The sequence below is a fragment of the Triturus cristatus genome, chromosome 3_1, assembly GCF_964204655.1.
Source record: "Triturus cristatus chromosome 3_1, aTriCri1.1, whole genome shotgun sequence".
NCBI classification, from domain to species: domain Eukaryota; kingdom Metazoa; phylum Chordata; class Amphibia; order Caudata; family Salamandridae; genus Triturus; species Triturus cristatus.
Genome location: NC_140583.1, coordinates 646,142,195 through 646,165,900, shown reverse-complemented (window position 1 = coordinate 646,165,900; position 23,706 = coordinate 646,142,195). Strand labels below are relative to the sequence as shown.

General features: G+C 41.6%; 1 protein-coding gene across 2 annotated transcripts in view; it reads right to left on the bottom strand.

The window, feature by feature from the left end:
• LOC146860716 (uncharacterized) overlaps positions 1-23,706 on the bottom strand; it is a 424,775-nt gene that overhangs the window by 89,126 nt on the left and 311,943 nt on the right. Inside the window, exon 4 of one of the 2 annotated variants that reach the window (XM_085646366.1) lies at positions 17,440-17,505. The exons of the other annotated variant lie outside the window; for it this stretch is intronic. Coding sequence (XP_085502492.1) covers positions 17,440-17,505 — 66 coding nt within the window. The remainder of the gene's footprint in view (positions 1-17,439; positions 17,506-23,706) is intronic. 2 annotated transcript variants of the gene reach the window in all.

The window sequence follows — 23,706 nt, the reverse complement described above, 5'->3', positions numbered from 1 at the left end:
TTGCCAGGTGCTAAGCTGTTTTTGACTAGTCTGACTGGGGTCCTGCTAATCAGGACCCCAGCCTCTCTGCTTTCTCCCTTAAATTGTTATGTTCCGTACTTGGGTATATCCCAGATTGGATACTGAGGTACCCTTATCAGTCCTTTGTATATGGTACTAAGATACGTAGGGCATAGATATCCCCAGAGGTCCCCCATGGGCTGAAACATGCATTATGCCAACCATGGGAGACCATTCAAACTGCAACTACAGGCCTGCCATTGCAGCCTGTGTAAGCTGGTGCTAGCACAACTTACAAAAGATATAGGTTTCTCTCAGCGCTGTGGGTAATTTTTTTGTTGTTTCAGAGAGAGAGTAGAGGTTTTATTGATCATGCTTATGATTAAGAGCATTAATATTTTGTACAGGTTCAGAGTCTGTAGTTGACCGTAGAATGTGCTTAGCTGTGTCTTGCCTGAGTGGACTAATACATTTTGTTAATCAGTTTGGATTTTCGGCAATCTTCCTGACATCGATAATAATGAGTAACATGAAGTTACTTAACTGTACATACCTATTATCTGTCCATTGCACCAAGACATAGGTTGAAGTGAATGAGAGCATTACAGTTTACAGCTTTTAGAGGTCTGCAGTTTCTGGCATCTTAGGTTTATTGTGTGTACACTGCTGTGCATGCGGGCCTCCATGTGTGTTTAAACTACAATTTATACAAAAAAACACTTCAAATAAGTACTTCTCAATACAGTTCTATCATATGCCTATTAGTGTCAAAGTTTCCACGCTAAAGAACAGTAGATGTTGTAACAAACAGGATATTCTGCTGCATAGCTAAAAACGTATAAGGTCCCAAAGGCAAGACCTATTGGCTTTGTCAATGCACATTTTTTAATGCATTTCTTGCGCTGGGTAAAATGAACTTGCAAGCCTATGGCAGCCATTAACCCAATTCTTTGTTGCGTGGATTTGTGTCCACAATAATTCATGGACAGGAAAAGACAAGCCAAATTCTATGTTACAACGACAGGTACCATCACACTACGCAGCTGTCAAACGCAGGAACTTTGAAGCGCATTGCATTTGCACGACATGCATTGTGGACATTCTAAAAGACTAAGGGTCATCTTTACAATGGAATGGCAGAGCGTGGCGTTAAGCACAATATGCTAATGCCACGCTCTGCCTTCCGAAAATGCAGGGATGAGCTGTATTTATAAAGATACAGCACATTTCTGCATTTTCCCTAGCACTGGCGCTAAATTAAGCTGCCTAGCACCAACCCAGGCACCCTTGAACAGTAGTGCAAGAGTGCCTGCGTTGAGGTAATGATTGAATGTGTAGGAATGAGTCCCTTCTTACACATAAACAATCACAAATGGCGATTTAAAACTTCTATGTTTGCTGCATTGTACAGCACGCATAGAAGTTGCAAAGCATATTTTTTTTAATGATTGTTTATGTACAGACAGGGACACCTTCCCGCACATAAACAATCATTCATGCCGTTTTGCTATTTCTATGTGTGCTGCACAACGTAGCACACACAGAAACAGACAAAAACAATAAGAAATAAACCATTTCTCCTCGTTTTACCATGTTAAGACCAGGTTTTCCCTGGTCTTAATTTTGGCGCTGCCTCCTATTTACGCCACTCTTGTAAATAGATGGAAGCGTCAAAATCAATGGGGTTGCGGTGGAACGCCCACCCCAACGCCCATTGCCCACCCCTTTCACACTAAGTATAGCATGCAAGGGGGCTTTATTTAGAAGGCGACGTTAAGCCACTTGTGGCTTAACACCGCCTTGTAAATAAGGCAAAGCCCCTATCTACAGGAACGTCCTTAAAAGTGACGTTCCTGTGGCGGTAGGGGCATGTAAATATGCCCTTAAATAGGAGTATTTAAAGACTTAACCTCAGTGCACATTGTCCTCGCAGCACTGGAGCCCTTAACATACAAATACTTTCAATCTGGAGTATCTCTTTAGAAAAGTCTTCTTTTTGGATGTATGTCATTACATCGCATAGTAATACCACGCATGCCATTACAACGCGGGTATTACTACACGATGTCAATGACATCGCATGCCATTACATCGCAAACTATTATCACGAATATGCCTTTACCACGCATGCCATTATAACGCAAAGGCATGCGTGGTAAAGCTATCTTTGTGGTTAGTTTGCAAGGTAAGTGACTACCCTACTCCTACACAACCCTCCCACGCCCCCAGTCCTCTCCCTACAATTACATTACACTACCCTACACGACCACCCGACACTACCCTAAAACAAAACACACGTACACTACAGCACTACCCTAATCCCTAACGCACTTCACTACTCAAACTCTACTACACTACCCTAAACCACTACACTACACAAACTCTACAACATTACCCTAAACCCTAAAACACTACTACACTACCCTAAACCCTAAAACACTACACTACCCTAAACCCTACAACAGTACACTACACAAACACTACACTACCCTAAACCCTAAAACACTACACTACGCAAACACTACTACTCTACCCTAAACCCTAAAAATGTAAATGCGATGTAAAAGCAACGCGTGGTAAAATCCGCAATTGTAATGGCTGTTCCCCCTTCTTTTTTATTGATGCCCATCTTAAAAAGCTTCTTTGCAGCAATCCCTGCCGACACGTGTGTCGTGCCTTGAAGAGTCCCTTCTTCAGGAGCACACAGGATTGCACCACAAGAATGACATACACACAGGAAAGGGGTTTCAATCTCTCTTCTATACATTCATCAGAGGACCGCTGTCACTCAAACTATCAATTAAATCAATTTGCATACACTTCGAGATCAACCAATCTTATGGCAATTTTAAACATTTTAAAATACTTGAATAAGAGTGCACAACCTTTCTTAAAATGTAATTGGTTTCCATTCATTATAAACAATTAAAAACACTGGAAACTAATTAGATCGATCAAACACTAGAACACAAGTTATTTTTTCTTTTTAACGTTGCAACACTTTGAAACAGTAAATTTATAGCACCATCTATTGATAGAAAAATATATTTCACATTGTATGGAACCAATATTATGAAAACTATTGGAGTTTAAGAATATTAAATGTACTATTCCCACTCTAATTTATACAACAGTAGGTAAAGTATTGGACTTTGGAGGGGTAACATTTACTATTCCCACTTCAGTCTGTGCAACACTAGGGAAAGCAGTGGACTTCAGATGGGTTGAAATGTATTATTCCCACTCCAAACAGCACAACAGTAGGGAAAATGTAGGACTTCGGAGGGGTAAAATTTACTATCCCCACTCCAGTTGTTCAACTGCAGGGAAAGAGTTGGAAGTTTGGATGGTTTCATTTTAATATTCCCACTCCAGACAGCGCAACAGTAGGGAAAGTGTTGGACTTTGGAGGGGTAAAATGTACTGTTTCCACTCCAGTCTCTGCAACAGTAAAGTGTTGAATTTCAGAGGGGTGAGATTTACTATTCACACTTAAAACAGGGTAACAGTATGTATTAAAAAAAACTAAAAACAAGTAATCAATCTAAATAATCACCACTCAATAATGATCAATTAATAAAAACATAGTATTCAATTATTATTCAATTATTAACTTCACACCCTATATCCCTACAATCCTAGCAGCCTGCACCTAAAATATAGTAGATAAGTATTCCATAATGTACATATTTTAAATTAATTAAATAATTAACAATTAATAATTCATTCTTAATTAATTACTTAACTTCCCACCCTAGACCCCATCAGGTTAGCATCATACAACTAAAATCTAACTAAAATAAATCAGTATTCCATATTTTACATAATTACAAATCAATTAAATAATAAATTGCCAATTATTACTTAATTAATAATTGTTAATTAATTCCTTAATTAAGTTCCCACCCTAAACCGCTCCAAACGTAACAACCCGCAGATAACATATAACAAAAAAATCAGTATTACATAATTTACATATTAAAAATGAATTATAATTAATTTTCTTGCATCTCAATATTTATGTATCACAATATTTTAGTTCCGACATTTCTGTCTCCTGATATTCACAACTTTACATTATGTCCAAACAACAGACAAATACGTTGCTTACCTTCAGTAACACTCTTTTTTGTGGATACTAACCATAGATTCCTCTCCTGAATATCCCCCAGATGCCAGACTGAATCTGGATATTTTTTATAGTAGTGCTTCTGCGCACCACTGGGTGGTGTCATGTGATTTCGTGTTCGCTCTATACTAACCTGGAAGTGACAGAGAGGAGCCACATATAAGCTTCACCTCTGTGAGCCATATGTTTCTTGTCAATTCTCTTGCCACGCCTTCAATGCAAAGCATGGACAATTGTTAGTAAAACTTGGGGCCTTTTTAGATTTTAAAACGAGGTCACTCAAAAGAATGGGGAGGTGGGAGGGCAGTGAGGAATGTGCGGTTCCAGCATCAACCAGAAAGGGCCTTAATGAAGCTAAGTAGCATGTTCTTCAGATCGACACTTCTAACCACAGAGTCCTCACCTTAGACCAGCTATCAATAGGGACCCTCCCCAGGGTGGTGAGCCTGTTAAGTGAGCTCGGACCAAAAATCTTGCAGAACTGAGCGGGCTAATTGTCCTTCTCGCCAGACCTGGCTGTCTCAGCATTAGCACTTTGTGAAGGTATGCAATAATGCTCCCTAAACGTATGCACGGACACCCACATCGCAGCCTAGCAGATGTCAAACAGAGGCATCCCTTGCATCAATGCAGTGATAGCAGCATCTGCCTTGGTGGAATGGGCTCACAGACCTTCAGGAGGCTGTGTCTTGGCCACTGTGCAGCAGATTTTAATGTAGAGGACCATGCACCTCAGCAGGGTGCCCCTCCGCACAGCGTTCTCTTTCTTTGCTGCAGACAATGCCACAAAATATTGATTGTCCACATTATGATCCTTGGTACAATCTATGTAAAGGCTTAAAACCCTTTTGGGATACAATTGAAGGACCATCTCCACATCTTTCGAGGGGTGATGGGGGAGCAAAGAACACTGGAAGAGTAATGGATTGCCCAAAGTTGACGGTAGGCATGACTTTTGGTAGAAAACGCACCCAAGTCTGCAGCATCAATGTGTCTAGAAAAAAATGATGTAGGACAGCTGTATCAACAATTCCTGCAGCTCACTCGCGATGAGTTGATGTAATTACAATGAGGAAGGCAGTTGTCAGGGCTGGGAGATGAAAAGATCAGGTGTGCTCAAAGGTTGTACAAATAAAGTTAAGAGCAAGTTAAGGTTAAACCTTTAATAAATCTCATCACACAACTGATCTGAACAAGGATGGTTGGTCCGGCAAACGTTGAAAGGCTGAAAGGGTTGACAAATAACCATTTATAGTGTCCACTGCAAGAACTAAAATCAACACAAACAAAAGCATGTCAGACAGCTTTGTCTGTAAAAGGTTAGTGTCACAGGCACTGCACCAACTTTTTCCCAGTGCCTGGCATAAATGGATTTTGGTGAAGGGCTTCTGGTGAGTCTGATGACACCCACCACTTCATGCATGGAGATTGAGCAGCAGCACTTAACTGCTTTTGACTTGCCACCCGGAGGTGTAGATTGTGTAGATTAGGGTGGATGACCCTTCCCTGTTGCAGAAAGAGGAGGTCCTCATGAAGTGGCAGCCTAACAGAGGAAAGATGCTCATGCCTAAGATGCTCATTCCCAAGAGTTCTAGGCACCACACTCTCCCTGCCCAATCAAATGAACTAGGAGGACTGGGACACGGTTGTTCCTGACCTTCTGCAAAACTGGAAGCAAGAGCGGCAGTGGCAAAAGACGTACAGAAGCCCCCTGTACCATTCTAGCCAGAATGAATCTCCTCATGACATCAGTCTGCAAAACTGCTGACACTGTGCATTTCTCAATAGTGGCAAACAGATCTAGACAGGGATCAACTCACAATAGGAAGACAGCATGCGCCACCTTGGGCGTATATGTCGCTTGTGATCTGTCAGACAACGCCTGCTCAGTTTGTCCGCTAGGGCATTCATGGATATCATTAGGTGAATAGCAATCAGAAAGATAACCTCGAGGGCCCCTGTCTTTTTTTTTGGTATGAGGAAATAGTGAGAGTAACAACTACGCCTTTCTCCTGGTACCTGCTCTGCGGCACCTTTGGAGAGCAACAGGTGTACCTCCTCCAGCATGATGGACAGATGTTCTTGCAAAATTCGTTCTGGTGTTGGAACGATATTGGGCAGTGAGGATACAAAAAGGAAGGTCACAGTCTTTTTTTAATAATTTGCAGGACCGCTCTGTCGGACGTGATGGATCACCACCCCTCGAGAATATGATGGACCCTGCCTTGAACTGGTTGGGCATGTGCTGCTAGGAGCAAACTAAAGTAGTTTCTTGGTGGCTATAGCAGGGAAGGAGGAGGTGGAAGACTGGTGCACCTGCCGGCCCTCAAATGCCTTCCAGATCCACAGCCACGGCCTGGGCTGTCAGCTGCATCAATAGTTATGAAGTCTATCTCTGCCTATTTACCAGTCCTCTAGAATAGACCTGAGATTTTTAGAACTGGTGAAGAAATTGTTTAGCAGTGGTCAGCAACCTCAAGGTATGCTTTAGCTCTGCGTTCCTGAAAGCATTCCAAAGCGCAGTCTGTCTTCTCTCAGAAGATACAAAGCCAATCAAAGGGCATGTTCAATAGCGAAGCATGTACATCCCCAGGGAACCCATTTGACCTCATCCAGGCATGTCTACAAAGGACAACACTGGTACCAACCACACTGTCAAAGCAATCTGTGGTATCCAGACCTGTTTGGATAATATACTTGACCACTTCATGCCCTTCATGTACCTTCTGGGACAACAAGGCCCTAGGATTCTCCTGGACTGCCGGCAAGATCTTGCAGGCTTTTGGGACGGAATGATTCTCAGCATCGTAATTGAAGTGCACTCCTGTCCTGAGTGCCCTAACTGTACTGATGGCTGGGTCCTTAATGCTGTTTTTTGTTGTCATAGGCAAACCCAGATCATGCATGTGCACCATGACGTAGGACTGGCTCACAAATTGCAGTTTTGTTGGACTGGAAGCAGCGCCCAAAGCACTATCCTCGTATTGGTGAAAGGCTACTGCCTTTCCCAGGATTTAAGCAGCATGAGCATGGTGGTGACAGCATACCATGTAATAATCAGTAGGAGTGAACAGGTCCCATATGACCTGTGTCACATAAGTGAGTCCTACAGGCTCACTCATTTTAAAGTTCTGCTGCTGTTTGCTTAACTCACCCTTGACCTACATCGGTTTGGTCTGCAGTGCGTAGTTTACCTGTACTGGGTGTATGAGTGCCTGTGAATGGTGCAGGATTGGGATAATGCAGTATGTTATGTGCATGAACTAGTTGTATGTGTATCTTTGAATGGTAGACTACATGAAGGACGTGGTGCTGTGCAGTGCATGTATGGTAAATGCATGCACTGGGTGTTTGTGTGCCTGTGAGTGGTACAATACAAACATACTGCAGCATTGGGCATTGCAAGTAGGTTATGTGCATGTACTGGATGTATGCGTGCCTGCAAGTAGTATGATACATGTGTGTAATGCTGTGCAGTATGTGTATGCTGTACACGTGCACTGACTATATATGTGTCTGTGAATAAATAGTACAATGCATGGAAGACCGCGGGTTCAATTTTGGGAGACCCAAGACAGCATGGTGAAACATGGGGAGAGGAGGTAGAGGAATCCCTCCAGAAAAGATTTGTGTATTGCTGCATTATTGTAAGCTGGGTGGGACACACTGGAGAGGGGAGAGACAGGCTTCCTCCATGCACTTCAAAGGGTGCTCTTTGATTCAAAGAGAGGTCACAAGGAAGGAGCCGGGCACATTTCAGGAAGGAGATTGGATTGATAAGATAATCATAAAGAGTAGGGCTGAGGCCCTGGGTAAACATTTTGATACACATACCACTGTTGTTGACATCCAGGTGTGAAGTCTAGTCACTCCCATGGTCTGTGTTGTGTGGCCCTCAGATTTGGAGTCGCTCCTGCTGTGACAGACTGCTTTCAAGTAGAAAAGAGTTCATAGGAGTGGGCATTTCAAAAGGAAGCAACCTCCTAACATAAACTTCAAAGACTCATACTCTAAATCATATTTGGTATCTGAAAATGGATTATAAGGGGAGCTTGACACCCCAAAACCTGTCAATTGCCAAGCAGCCTGAAGGACTTGTGAGTAGAGAAGCCCAGCAAGAAATCTACATGTGGACAGGACTGGAGACCAAGATCTGCTAGTCTCCCAGATGGGAGAGGGGAAATCACCCAGAACATCCATGACCTCCTACTCTGGAGTCTGAAACACCATTGCCTGCCTGCTTGCCAAGACCAGTCTGACTTTTGAGGAGGAGAAGAGCATTGGAGAGAGCAAGGTCCAGTGGGGAGCCCTGCCTAATGGACTACTGCGGCTGCAGCACTGATTGGGTCATTTTCCATTTGCAAAACAAAGTCAGCGACCCTTGCATGCCACAAGGCCGCCATCAAGTGAGCCGTGTACATGGCTGAGCCGATCGGGTCAGTGCCGATGTGCAGTGGGGAGAACGTCGACCCCGTATGTCAGCAGGGGGCACTGTGGAGAAGACTGCTGTGCTATAAGGGCCGTGGCCCTTGTGCTTTGGTGAGTAGTGACCCCGTATGCACAGAGGGGCAGCCTTCAAGAACATCGCTGGGCCAATCAGGTCGGAGCCTGTGGGTAGTGAGGATACAGTGACCCCATATGCCAGAGGGGTCACCACGACCAGAAAGACATGTGACATGGTGAGAATCATCACTGGACCAGTGATGCTGCCTTTGGGACCTCTGTGCACCTACACCAGGATGAAGGATTCACATCAGGATCTTCGCTCACAAACTCTGCAAGGAGCCCCAATGAACCTTCGGTCACTGAGGTGGTGTGACGTGTATGCAGAACTCGATGACCGCGAGTGCAGCCCACCTGGGCCACGCACAGGAAAATCACCTGAATCAGCTGTTGCCACTCTACCACCCACTGAAGGCTCATGCTCATGAACTCCAGTGGCTCCAATCCTGTGGGTGTGGGTAAGACTGATTTCGGGCCAGTTATCCCCGGGAAAGTTGCTTGCCAGATGATGCTGCATCGCTTTAACACTGTTGACTTTAATACAGAGTCAGAGTGAACTCCTGAAACTCAGACTACTAGTGGGGCTTCGCCTGGATGTTATAGTGAGGAGTGAGTGGGACTTGAGGAACTACCTAAAGAAACACTAGAAACCTGATCCCAGGGGAACTGTGTGTTATTTGTGAATGTTGCATTTCCCTCTATGTTAGTAGCCGTAAAATAAAATAATTTAGCATAAAAGTGAGAATTTTACTGCACAATAATCTATTGTTTTTACTGCGCACATTTTGAGTTGTGAATCTGTAATCAACCCCCTGTATCCACCTACCCCCTGAGGGAGCCTTGGACTGCTCGGACTACGCTGTTTCTGAGAGGCATGTGCTGAAGGGGCACTTGCCACAGTTGCTCAGGATCCATAGTAGGTCGGGCCCCGGGACATCAGGAGAAAAAGGGTTCAATGCCTTCAGCTGGGCCTACTAACTCCTGCTTGACCCATGGCCTTCTGAACATGGTTCGGAAATTGGCCATGTCCTAAAGGGTATAACATAACATAAGTATTTGTAAAACACACGTTCACTCAACAGTATCTTACCACTGAATAACAGATGCTTATCATCACCCAACTCAATGGTCCGCATTTTATCAACCTCAGAAGAATGAAAGGGGGAGTGGACTCGCCGGAATTTGAACCTGTGATCATGAGGTCCAACACAGGCCCATACAGTGGATGCATTAGTCCTCTAAGCGATCAGAACCAGTATATGTGTACCGGTCAAAGAGTCTTAAGTTACAGATTGTAGTGACAGACTAGCAGAAGGAACCATGAGTTTACCAAAGGTATCAATCTTTTTGGATTCTCTAACTGGAGGAGTGGTCGGAAATGAGTTAAGATTCATCTTACTGGTAGAGGTCTGTTCCGTAAGGCTCTCTGGAGTGGGTTGCCCAGTAAGAAAATCAGGGTCACCAGGCACCGGCCTATGACATCTGGCCACCTGCCTATTCAAAGGCAGGCAAGAACATGGTTTTGGCTAGACATACCACACATCAGAGTATTCATGAGGGCGGAATTAAATGGAAGTAAGGGCTCAGATGTTGCTGACATTAAAATATTAGTTTTAGTTTCAAAGGAGGGCAGGTGCCATTCTAGCACTTACACTGCTCTCCAAGTCACCAGTGAAAACGAGGCACTTTCTTCCAGTGGTATACCAAGTCAAGCTCTGTCAAGCTCTGAGTCAAGCTCTGTCTGGCATTCTGCAAGTCAAGGTATAAGGCATCATCAGTGTAATGAGGTGGGAACAGGCCTTCCATTCCACTATCATCATCATTTTGATTATCATCAATATCCTGGAGTGCACCCTACTCTGGCTCAGGATCAAAGTCAATGTGAAAAAGATAATTGAGCCTCTGCTGACAGTTGCTACAGGGTAGATTAGAGTAGGGGTGCATGACAATGGTTTGTGCCTTTGGAATCTCCTGTAGCGACAAGGACATTGGCACTGGATCATCCTCTGGCACTGGCGACACTGGCATAGAGGTGGTGAGAACTTGTGTGACTCACGAGGCAAGAAAAGAAGTGTGTATCAGCATCTGTAGGGATTTGGTAACAGGTCCCAAGGGGTCCGACGGCACTAGGGAGGGACTCACCAGTATTAACCTGACTGGAGGCCCATGCAGTTCCGATGGGCCCCAGGGCACGCCAGAGGGAGCCATACTGAAGATTTGCTGCATGGACTCGTTGACGGCCTCAATCTGTTGCCGGGTTACGATGGCCCAGGAAACTCTGGGCACACTGGAATCAACTGAGGGATCAGCTCCATGGCCTCCTCAATGAAGTGAAACTGACATTTTGCCACCCTTGCACCTTCTCTCTGAAGTCTAAGTAGCGGGATGGCATTGAGTCCCACTTAGCATTTTATGATCCAATCAATCAATCAAACAGTACTTAAAAACGTGGAAATTCAGCCATGAGGGTATCCAGGCACTAAAAACCCAGCTGCTTAGGGGTGGGGGTCAGTTGTACAGTCAGGTATTGAATCCTTTCCTGAATTCCAACAGAGAGAATGAGGTCCAGAGGGGCAGAGGGAGGCCATTCCAGGACTTCTCAGTGAGGTAGGGGAAGGACCGTCCACCATTTGCTTTGGGGGAAGCAGTAGTGTGTGAGCAAGGCCGAGGGAGGTGGAGCGCAGGTTGGTGGAAGGGCAGGCGGTGGTTCATGTGTGCTGGTCATTGGTTGTGTAGGGCTTTGTAGGTGTGGATTAGCATCTTGAATTGACATCTCTTCTGATTGGGGAGCCAGTGGAGCTTCTTGAGGTGGGGGGGGGGTGGTGATGTGGGTACGCTATGGGAGGTCAAGGAAGAGTCAGGCCACTGAATCCTGAATGGTCTGCAATCTCTTCAGGAGGTGCGAGGTGATTCCTATGTAGAATGTGTTGCCGTAGTCCAGCCATCTGGTGACTAGGGTTTGAGTGGCGGTTCGTCTGGTGTTGACGGGGAGCCATTTGAAGATCTTATGGAGCATGCAAAGAGTGAGGAAGCAGGCGGAGGAGACTGTGTTGATCTGGCTTTTCATGGTGAGCTTGCTGTCCAAGAGTGTCGGACTGGTTGAGGGTCCTGGTTCGGAAAGCCACCAGGCGTTGTTCTACAGGATGTGTTGTCCCGAAGATCAGCACTTCCATTTTGTCTGTGTTAAGTTTTAGGGAATTATCTTTCATCCAGTGGGTGATGCTCGTCATGCATCTGTGGAAGTTGATCATTGTGGTGGAGGGGTCTTCTGATAGCGAGAGGATGAGATGGGTGTCATTGGCGTACGATATGATGTTTAGTCCATGTGTTCTGATGACATTGGCCAAGGGGGTAATGTAGGTGTTGAACAGTGTAGGGCTGAGGGATGAGCCTTGAGGGACACTACAGATGTTGTTCTTTGGCTCCAAGGTGAAAGGTGGTAGGCAGATTCTCTGGAATCTTCCCGTGAGGAAGGAATAGTTTCTTACCTGTTACTCCAATTCTCTTTTAGGGGTATTTCCATTTTAGCCATAAGTACTGAATAGTCCCGCCTAAGTGCGGGGACCCTGGAGCACTTTAATATATCTTCTTAAGTTTAGCTTTTTGCCTTTCTTGAGGAAGGCCTGCAAAGACACTTAAGAAAGAGTCGGAGGCAGCCTATATGCCCAAGCTGCAATGGCCAGTATTAATCAATGGGGATACCCAGTATCGTGCAGAACCTGGGGACAATCACGTTAAATTAACCGTGGTTCTGCCACGGTTTTTTCTTTAAAAAGAGAAATACCTTTCAGAATGATTTTCCCTTAATTTCATCGGGATATCAATTAATGATTCTAATGAAAAATATCTAAACACATGATACGAATAACAGAGCACAAGTTAATTATGACTTAGAATGATTTATTTTAGTCAAGAATAATCAATATTTCATGAAACAGCAAGTGCTACACACACTAATAACCTAGTGAGGGATGTGAGACAAAGGATAAGGTAATGTATAAAACGTACATACATCACAACCAATGTATAGGATATAAAAACAAATTGCATAAAACATTCAGGCACGAAGTGAAATACAAAGATATATTCTCTCACAGTGACCTGGATTTTACCTTTAAACACTTTGTGATGGTCACAGTGGAATGTACTACTTCTAGCGGAGCATCGACGTTTCAACCCTGGTTGATCTGTTCTAGTGTTGAGCATCAAATGTGGGTCTTCTTCAGAACAAGATCAAATGAAAGATGTGTAGCCTATTTTGTGTGGTTCCTGAGGAATCCAAACGTATGGTTCTATTAGAGCGCTCTGGCGTCGCTCTTTTTCTGAGAATCAGTCACTTCTGAAGGTGATCACCATTATGGATTATTTGTGCATATTGTCTGTAGAAATTGGCATATCAACAATTTTGGAATATCCAGTGGGTTTGATGAATTCAACTGGTCATAGGTATCTCTGTGGGTTGCTCATTCCGTAATATGAGAGGGCGTTTCTGTTCCGGTGAACTAATTTGAGGCCCGGAATTTGCTCCCGTGGGCTCTTTAGCGGCTAGCTAGTAGCTTCGCCATTGGGCTTTCCAAATTGCCCTGTGCCAGAAATCCAGACACCTCAGAGTCCCGGTGTTCCTTCCCGTGGGCCCTGTAATCGGCTCACTGTCAGCGTCGCCGTGAAGCGTCTTCTCCAAAATTGTTGATATGCCAATTTCCAATGTGCCAGCTGCACACCGTCCTCTTGGCACAACATAGATGGTTACCATTTTTATAAAATGCAAGGGGAACTAGGAGAGGAAGAGTAGCACGCCTAGACCTTCAGAAAGTAACCCTATGCGTATCGGGCTGTTATAAGAGAAACAGTTCTCCTTTCAAGCACTATGAACTCTTAGCCGATGAACAATTAATTTCTATAGCCTGTTTGCCCTAAAAAGAAGATCCTTACAAGGTACTAATATTAGACACCATGCTTAAAGGTCCCCATACATAGTCTCACAAAGTTCCATTGCTATAGGTAGAAACTCTAAAAATTCCCAGATACAAACTCTGTTTGGTGTCATTCACTTTCTCTGACTCATGGAAAAATGAAGAGAGTGAGCGAGGAAAGGCATACAGGAGACTTGTGCCCTAAGGCAGATGGAAGATGTCTCACAAGGAGCCTCCTAGTGAAAACTCTCAGCAGTGGCGAAAGGATCCAGCTAGAGCAGGCTCTACTGGGCAAAGATATCCTGATCCAACTCTGGATGAAGACACTATTCATAGTCTGCCAGCTTACTAGGTCTGAGATTGTCCCCCTGGCGTTGAGCAATGCTGCCAAACAATTCTCTTTCAGGGAGGCACTCTGAAGTTCCAGACATTTTCCAAAGGCGCAGAACCTTCTTGCACAAAATAGAAGACCGCTGTCTGTTGCAGCTCCACATGGAGTTTGTGTGATCTGTTAGGACCTGCATTGGTCTCCCTTTAAGAGCCAACCGAATGAGAGACAGCTCAATAAGACTGATGACCATGGACCCTGTATTCCTCTTCCCCCAGGTAAAGGACCAACCCAGAGACAATGCATCTGTTGCTACTGTGAGCTCTGGTTTGGGTATGGAAAACCACCTTCCGTAAGACAGGTTGGTATCCACCTGCCACCACTGAGTCCCAATGCTAAGTACAATGTTGCAGGCTGTCTCCTTCGAGATACAGATGCTGTCTGGTAAGCAGCACAAGTGTTGTGCCCACTGAAAAAGGAGGTTCCACTGCAAAGCCCACTTGCGCCATCAAGAGGCTGCATAAGGCAATCAGTCCAAAAGGCCTCAGAACTCCAGGATTACCCGAAACTTCATGATAATTTCCTGAATATTCAGGACTTGTTGAGAGGGGGTGAAGGGCCAGAGCACAACCATGTCTAGGATGGCCCTATGAAGGGAACACACTGTGCTGTTGTCAGATGGGACTTTAGTTCGCTGACGCAAAACCGCAGGGAAGAAGGGTGACCGTCGTCTTGAGGTGGTCCACAAATGACTGAGGTGAACCTGCCTTTAACAGCCAGTCAATCAAGTTTTGAGTTCCAGGCGACAAGTGGATAACTATAACATGAAAGGATTCAATATTATTGCATTTCTAATCCTGGTCCTTTATGTATTCAGCGTCTTTGACATCAGCATAGCATATAATAAGACGTCTGTGTTAATGTACTTCCATTGGAGTTTCCAATAGTTCAAATACATTTTATGATATTATGGATGACTTCTTTAGAAAGAAACAATTTCAATAGAGTTTTTAAGCCCTATGGATGACACAGTGTTAAAGAAGCATGTGTAAGTCTATTTGTTGAAAACTGCTTTCATGCTTCCCAAATGTCTTTGTCAATTTCACTGAAGAACAGATCACATGATTCCAACAAGTTGGAGCTATTTATCACAACCGGCCAGCTAGGACTCTATAGGCCATGAGGAACTTATAATCTGTACTTCAAGATGCATGCCACCTTAGGCAAGTCTCATGAGAGCTGATGGTGTGTGTAGTCCTTCCTGTCTTTACCCAGGTGCTTCATGAAGCACATTTTTCTAAGATGTGAGGCTTCTGTCCAGGTCGCACTCAGACCCTGTGCATGCTTCCATCCTCCACCGCTCCTGATAAAATGCAAGCTTATGAGTCTTGGAGTGGCGTGTCATGCAGAACGAGTGTGAACCGGTAAGTGCATCCTATGCTGCATCCCAACAGTTCCTTCTGTTACCTCCCCCACTCAGCATCAACATTTCAGTGTCTGGACTCCTGGTTTATGCAGGAAAAGTCTGATGAAATACTTTAGTAATCGAGGGGCATAATGATAAGAGGCTGGAACACATAATCGTTCCTGTGGACCAAACCCCTTCCAATCTACCAAAAACTATAACTATATTATAACAATTCTTCCTATGTATTTCATACTTTTTTTCAGGATGAGCATGAATTGGTATAGGATTTTGAGCAAGACACGTTTTTGCCATACAGGGTTTTAGTAAGGAGTCATGAAACACAGGCTGAATCTTCAGACCCTTGGGTAACTTTAAACAGACAGTTACCAGATTCGACATGTGTTCAATGGCAAATGGAAACACAAACCTAGTTTACAACCCAGAGACACTCTTTCCATGCAATTGTTTAGTGTGTAACCAAACCTTTCCACCCACCAAATACTGAGGTCTTGGAGACTTGTTTCTAATAGCATCGAGCTTATAAACAGCTTGTGCACTCTTGAGTGTTTTCTTTGGGTTTATTTAAATGTTTTGGAACTGAAGGCATGTACAGGATGGTAAATCCAATGTTAATATCCTGGAATGATAACCATACATACATAAGAAGGGTGACAGTAGCATGGCAGAATGCACAGTGTTGTTCTGTGTTAATTCTGCTAACTATTAGATATTAATCCAATCCTCTTCCTTCACCAATGACCGATGTCTAAAATATTTTCCCACATATTGATTCAAACGTTTTATCTGTTTAACTTCACAAAGTATCGACATGGTTGACTGGTGTCCCTAATGAATCATTTGCCAACTCAGGTCTTTCAGAGGCTCATTAAAAGCTGGAAATAGCTGCGGGAGGTATATAAATAAGTGCATAATTCAATCATGACTGCACCAACTGCAATAAGTACAACAGAATTAGGTGAGGCAAAGCACATAGCAGTTGGTGGCCTTGACTGGAGCATCGTACATGTTTCCCTTAGCTGCAAAAGTGTTATTTTTCTACATTGGCTTGCTGATAAGCTGGTAGATGCTGGGTTGTAGTGGCAGTTTATATGCCGTACCTGGGAATGGTCCTCAAACCAATACTGCGAATGCCATGAGGGGGCTTTGACGATCAGATTGCATGGTTCTCTCGTCATCTTGCTCAACACGCTCAGGAGGAGAGGAAATGGAGGAAAAGAAGTAAGTAAAGGTCCTTGACCATGCCACAGAAAATAAATTTCCTACGAACCCAGTAATGAGTGCCTGCTAGCATAGATATAGCACTTGCTGTTGATGCAGGTGGAGGATTGGTCCAGATTTGATTTGCCTCAGCAACTGAAGACCTTGTTGAGCTGGGCTTGGTTCAGGTCCCACTCAAAACACTCCCAGGAGGCTCGACAGAGGGTATCAGCTCAATCGTTGTGTATTCTTCTTTCTGAGTATTCCATTTGTACCCTCCTCTGAGGAATCTTGGATCCTGGAGAAGAACAATTGCAATCCGGTCTGGCATACTTACTGTCCGTCTATAGCAGTGGTTCCGAAACGTTTTAAATCCACGGCCCACTTTTTAGAACAACAAACATTCACAACTCACCTACCTTTAATAGACATGAGGTGGTACGAATTTTGATTTAAACTAAAGTATTATGTGATAGCGCATTGCCATTTACAGACAGCACATTTTCAATTGAAATGACCTCTAGATTTGCTCAGACATACAGTTCTACAGATAATGCTATATAGCGCACAAATGATAATGTATAGATATCAGGTTTCTGTGAATATCTATAATTTGTGCATCACCACGTAAGTGTCTTTATTTCTAGTAAAATCTGTTTTCAGCGCAATTCAGAATCACAAAAAAGTGTTTTATTTTTGCTTTTCTAACTGCTGGATGCATGCAGTTAATTTACAGGAATTTACATTTTGTTGTGTATTGCACAAAACAACATCCTACATTGTCATATAATTCACTTTAAAACTCTCACTTTGCAGTCAGAAGAAGAATAGTATAAAGCAGCCTCACATTTGTCTTTTTGTTAAATCACCGGCAAATGTAAGAAGTTAAACACAGAATTTAAAAGCATCTTAATTTATTGCTCTGAATGTTGCTACCCACCAATAATCGGCAGTGGGTCGCTACCCACAGTTTGGGAAACACTGGTCCATAGCAGTAATGATGATCCTGGGAAAGAAAGAATGACATTTCTAACTGACAGCTCTAAGTTGCAGGAAATTCATCTGTAGGTTTACTTTGTCTTGTGTCTAATTGTCACTGGTGGCCAGTTCCAGCAGGGGAGAACCTAAGCCCACCATGGAAGCAACAGTCGTCATAGTGCAGTAAGTGTGTGTCTGACTGAAAATGCAAACTTATCACGGTATTTTCTCCTACTGTCAACCAGAGTAGGAGTGTCTTTATCCATGGTCTTATGTGGTAATTGAGTGAACATGTACTTTTAATCCATTTTGTCAGAGGATTTAAAAAGATTTAAAAACCCTAGCAAAGATCTGTTGAGACAACATATGACTGACTGTTTTTTTTTGCAGTTGTTGGGCCGGGAAGTGCAGCCTCAAAATGTGCTCATTTATGGGAAAGGCCCCCCCCCCACCTTTGTTATAAACGATAATTGTGCCTGGGAGCTGTATGTCTGTGAAGGGTAAGTGTTGATTTTTGTTTGTTGACAGAAAGACTCAATTTATGGAACCGCTTCAGAGACGCTCCTGTGAATGTTTTGATGCATTGAAATGATATTCCTTTTATCAGCCAGTCATTCAAACATAGAAACATCTGATGTCAGTGTTTTCTGAGGTGGTCTACTTCAGGCACAATACCTTTTGTGAAGACACTTGAGATGGATGGTGTTTGGACAAAATATCGAAATAAATATATAATGTGATATTGTCAAGAATATCAAGACATCAAAAATATAGTTGACAGAAATATCAAGGTAGAAATATCATTGTTAGTGTTGTTTTTAATATTCTTGAAGGTACAAGCCCTTTTATTTGCAGATGACACTATTTAAATATCTCAAACCCCAAAGGGCCTCCAAAATCTTTTAAACTCATTTAGCGAATACTGCGATATGAAAGGCCTTGAAATAAATTCCTCCAAAACAAAATATATGGCAGTCAAACCACACAAATTATTCAAGGAGAACATTTCTGTTCAAAAACAGAAGTTAGACTACGTTTCGAATTTTTGCTATCTAGGTATCACACTTGATACCAAATTGACATGGTATCCGCATTTGCAAAAAAGCAAGACCATTCTGCTTCTAAATTCAGCGCTCATATTAAAAAAACACCAGAACAGCATAACTAAGGCAGTGTCACCCACAATAGAAGTGTATAAATATAGGGCACAATAATCAACCCTCTACGGAGATGAAATCTGGGGGGCCACCTGCAGAAATACGTTTGCAGTAGAAGAAAACAAGTTTTTTAGAATGCTACTACATCTCCCACATGTACACCAGTCATTCCCATTATTATGGATTTGAACATAAAACGTATTGACCATCAGGCCATATTGAGACCAATGTTATTTTGGGTGTGATTGGGGACCACTGCAAAACGTGCAAGTTACAAAGAAGGGCTAGAAGAGATACTAAGATTCGACCACTGTGAAAGTCTCCAGTGGGTTAAGCATGTGCGTACATGGTTCTACAAACTTGGGTTGAGCCATTTTTGGGGAAACGCCTGTACTATTGACACCGCCCTCTATGAAAATATTGAAAAAAAGTTCTGGGCATACATGCGAAACAGTGTCTCACTCAACTCAGACAATGGTAGGTTGAAATCCCAGTTCCTTCTTATAAAATCCCTTCCGTTCTTTGAGCAATTCTTGGATGAAATCCAACCACAGTTGGCAAAATCATTGTACATGAAGTCTCACTATGGTGTTTTGCAAGTCAAGTCCAATACAGTGAAATCAGGCTGGAAAAACGGTGATGATAATGATGAATACTGCCCTTTATGTCAATATCATGCACAAGAAAATGACTATCATATACTGTTCTTTTGCCCAGCATGCGCTATCCCAAGGTGTAAATGGATTAAACCCATCTATCGCAACTTGGGAATCAGGTCTTGTAATGAGGCAACTAGAATACTAAAAACCGATACTTCACAGAAAATTGCTTTTAGTGTTAGTAGATATCTGTTTGGTGTCAACTTATTAAGGGAAACAAAGGCATGACATTTTAAAATGTTATTTTTTAAACTTACTGTTTTAAAACTTCTATACTTGAGGGAAACAAAGGCATGACATTTTAAAATGTTATTTTTTAAACTTACTGTTTTAAAACTTCTATATTTGTCAGCGCTTTAGAAGAAAGTCCTTTATATCTAGGTGTTTTAGACATTTTTTATATGTACTTCCATGCACTTGCACTTTATACCCGTCAGTACTTTAGAAGAAAGTCCTTTATATCTATATATAGGCCTTTGGGATAAGTCATGTGCTGTTTTAAGTATGCAAATTTACTACCATAGCATTTGCACTTTATTTTCCAATGTGTGCTGTTCCAAGTATTAATATGCATTATTATAGTATTTGCACTTTATCTTTCGACCGGAGCCTGTGTAGAAAGTTTTAAAGTGTTTATTAATTCTTCTATATTTTAATGGTACAGAATGACAAGTATAGTACTTTTTTTGGTGATACTGGATTTGACCCATTGATCGGCTGGTATGTTTGCTATTTTTAATACAAATGTAAAAAATTGAAGATTTCTGCAAAATGTAATGAGTGATTGGCACCTACTTAGACTATGTTTTAACGTGTGTTTTCCTAGTGTGTGCGAATTGTTTTTATCTTGTACCTTTAATGTTTTTTTTTCTTAAACCGAATAAAGATTATTGAATTGAGTTGAATATTCTTGTAAAAATATTGATGTTGAAAATATAGTTGTATGTAATATCGTTTTTAAGTATTAGTTAGTATATAATGTAGTGTAGTGTGTTTGATTGTATGTTTGAATTTTTTTCTAGTAATGTAAGTTTGTGTTTTTAGTTGTAATCATTGTGCTGGTTTTTTTGTAGGGGGATACTGAATTTTTAGGGAACAAAATTGGGGACATTTTTAAAGAATTTATATATACGTTTTTTCTTTATAGGGTTAATATTTTAATAACATGCAAAATATTAATTTAGACTTTTTACGTTTATTTTATGATAATATTTTAATATATTTCAATTAGCTGTTACTTAAGATATATGTTCATGGTATACATTTTTTTGAAATATATTAATATAATATTAAGTATTGAAAACATATGCATGTTTTTAAATAAGTAAAATATTTTGAAATGTTTGTATATTTATAAAAATGAAACAATTAAAATAAAAAAATTGTGTATTTTTTTAAATGTATGTATATTTTTTATAAATGTTAAAAAATAAAAATATGAAATGAATACAAATTTATTTACGTTTATTATTGTTAAATTGGTGTTTTTTTAATTAAGTCTATGAATATTAATAAATATTTTAATTATTTTTAATAGTAATTAAAATAGTACTTTTATAATTTAAAATATAACCATGAATGAAGGTTTGTAGTTAAATTAGTGTGATTTTACATAATATTTTATACTACACAAAAAAAGTGAGAATTTTTAATATTGATTGTCTTTGTGATATGTTCATTTTGTAATATGTCGTGTAAAGTGTTTTATTTTGAAGTGGATATTGTAATTTTAAACTATTTAAGGCATCATTACGATGTCGGTTGGAAAGGCTCAGAATGGCATTCGGTTCATCCGAATCCGTGTCGGAACTTATGTTTCCGACCGACTCGAAAACATTTCCAACCTACCGATTATGATACAAGGTAAGCGTCCGGTCTTTCCGACTCGGTTCCAACCGCCATTCAGAGAAGACGCCAACCGTGTTTCCGACCAAGCAATTATGATGTCGTATTCAGACTCGGTTTGTCCAAAACGAATGGCTGTCAGAATCCAACTTTTGGGGATCATAAAAGGCCCCCCTTTACCCGGAGACCTCCAGTTGGGTCCCCTCTTTCCAACCATGTACAGTGTTGCAGAAACCGTGGGGTGCCCGCCACAGGGTGCAGGGTTTTCTACACCCACCCTGTTTTGCAATGGGAGCTTGTATTGCCGGTCGGAACACAGGCTCCCATCAATGGGAGTCCGACCAAATGGTGTTCGGAAGCATCATAATAGGTCAGTCAGACTCCGAGTCGGTCGGAAACAATTCCGACACCAAGTCGGTCAGAATGCTTTCCGACCGACATCGTAATGAGGCCCTTAGTGTCCAACCCTTCCTCAATATGGTTTAGATTGGAGTGGGACTAGCAAATGTCACCCCTTTAGTATCCAACAGTTTCTACATTATAGTTTATATTGGAATCGAAACACTCCTTTAGTGCTCAACTCTTTTCCCAAATTGGGTTAGATTGGAGTGTAAATAGTAAATATCCACTCTTTTGTGTGCTTCATCTTCCTTAATATGATTTGGAGTGGAACAGGAATAGTAAATGTTTCCTCTTTAGTGTCCAACACCTTCCTTGAATTAGTTCAGATGGGAGAGGGAATAGTAAATGTAAACCCTTTCGTGTTCTAAACCTTCTCCAGTATGGTTATATTGGAGTGGAATATTGAAAGTCACCCTTTAGTGTCCAACACCTTCCTTGAATTGGTTTAGATTGCAGTGGGAACAGTACATTTTGCCCCTTCAGTGTCCAACACCTTCCTTGAATTGATTTAGATTAAAGTCGGAATAGTAAATATAAACCCTTTAGTGTCCAACACCTTCTCCAATATGGTTAGATTGGAGTGGAAATAGTAAATGTCATCTGTTTAGTCTCCAACACCTTCCTCAGAATGGTTCAGATTGGAGTGGGAATAAGAAATGTCCTCCTTTTAGTGTCCATACATTTTCCTCAATATTGTTAAATTGTAATGGGAATAGTAAATATGACCTCTTTAGTGTCCATGACGTTCGAAGTTGTGCGCCTGTTTCTACAGTTGGCAGAGTGTCGCGGTCAAGCTCAGAAGCAAGAAAAAGTTGCAGTCAGGTAAGAAAAAATGTATTCACATTTAAAAGTATATAGGTGGCTAACTTTATTGTAAGGATGGGGGGAGGTAGTTAGATGTCAGTGTGTAACGTATTGTTGCATTTTTCATGTTTGTACAACCATTTCATTTTCATACCGGTTGCATTTGTATGACCTGATGGTTGTTTAAAAAGGTTTAAAGAGAATAGTAAATGATTTTTAAACCTTTTTAAAATAAAAACAAAATTTTCAATTTTTTGCGATGTGCTTTTAAACCACTTTGGAATTCAAATCAGGAGAGAAATCATGTTGATGGAGGACACAGATGTGAATTTGTGAATGGAGTGCAATTTGAGTTTTTGACATGGAATTCAGTTTTTGAAAAGGGACATTTTTGTTTTTTGAGCATTGTAGAACACATATTGGTTTTTTTTCACGAATATCTTTTGTGGGGGAACTTCGGTTACAATTGAGGATGGAACAAACTGTGCTTTTAACCGAGGGATTTTGGGAAAAGGAGTTTGGCTCACACTTTGTTTTAACACCGTGGATTGTTATGTTAGGGTGAAGAATATATATTTTTTTAAATAGACATGTTTGGGTATTTGGGATTTTCTTTGGCTGTTGCATTCCCTATTTGGATTATCAGAGTACAGAAGACTCTTGGTGACAGGTGGTTTGAAAAAGTCACCAAGAGTTGAAGACAGAAGACATTTTCAGGTAGGAACTTTAAAAAATCCGTAATTTGTAAAACAATTTGTGCTATCTCTCAATGGCATTGTCGCATAACAGTTACACTAGTCAATGGGAAACCTTGGCTTCTTCCTTTGACCTGACCTGCTTAGATGGCCAATCCATGTGTCCTCAAAATAATTTAGTAGTGGGGCCAACTGGTTCTCTTTTTGGGTAAAGCAGTCAGATTCAGTCATTGATGTGTACAACTTCTCCACACAATCAGGTGGTACAAAGCATAACACTGTTAGTTTTCTTAATTCAAATTGCAATTTACTGTTTCATATGTAATCCTCAACTGAAGATGTTTTTTTTAAAAACTTTATTTTACGCCAATATGCCTGTGAAAAGTGAAAAAAACATACTTGAATTTGGGTGGGAAGTACATTTTGCAAATGGGGTTAAACATTGTCAATACAAAGTCAATTATCACGTTTCTATGAACTTTGATTCAATATTTTGGTTTTAATCACTGTTACACATTCAGTGTACATTGAGGATTGCTTGTCATGGAGTAACCTGGACACTAATGGGACTGTTTTGTTATCTATGTTAACATGAATAGTGTATATTTGGGCGAATGGATGGAATGTGGACTTAAAGGTTTCATCCATCATCCAAATATCACTATTT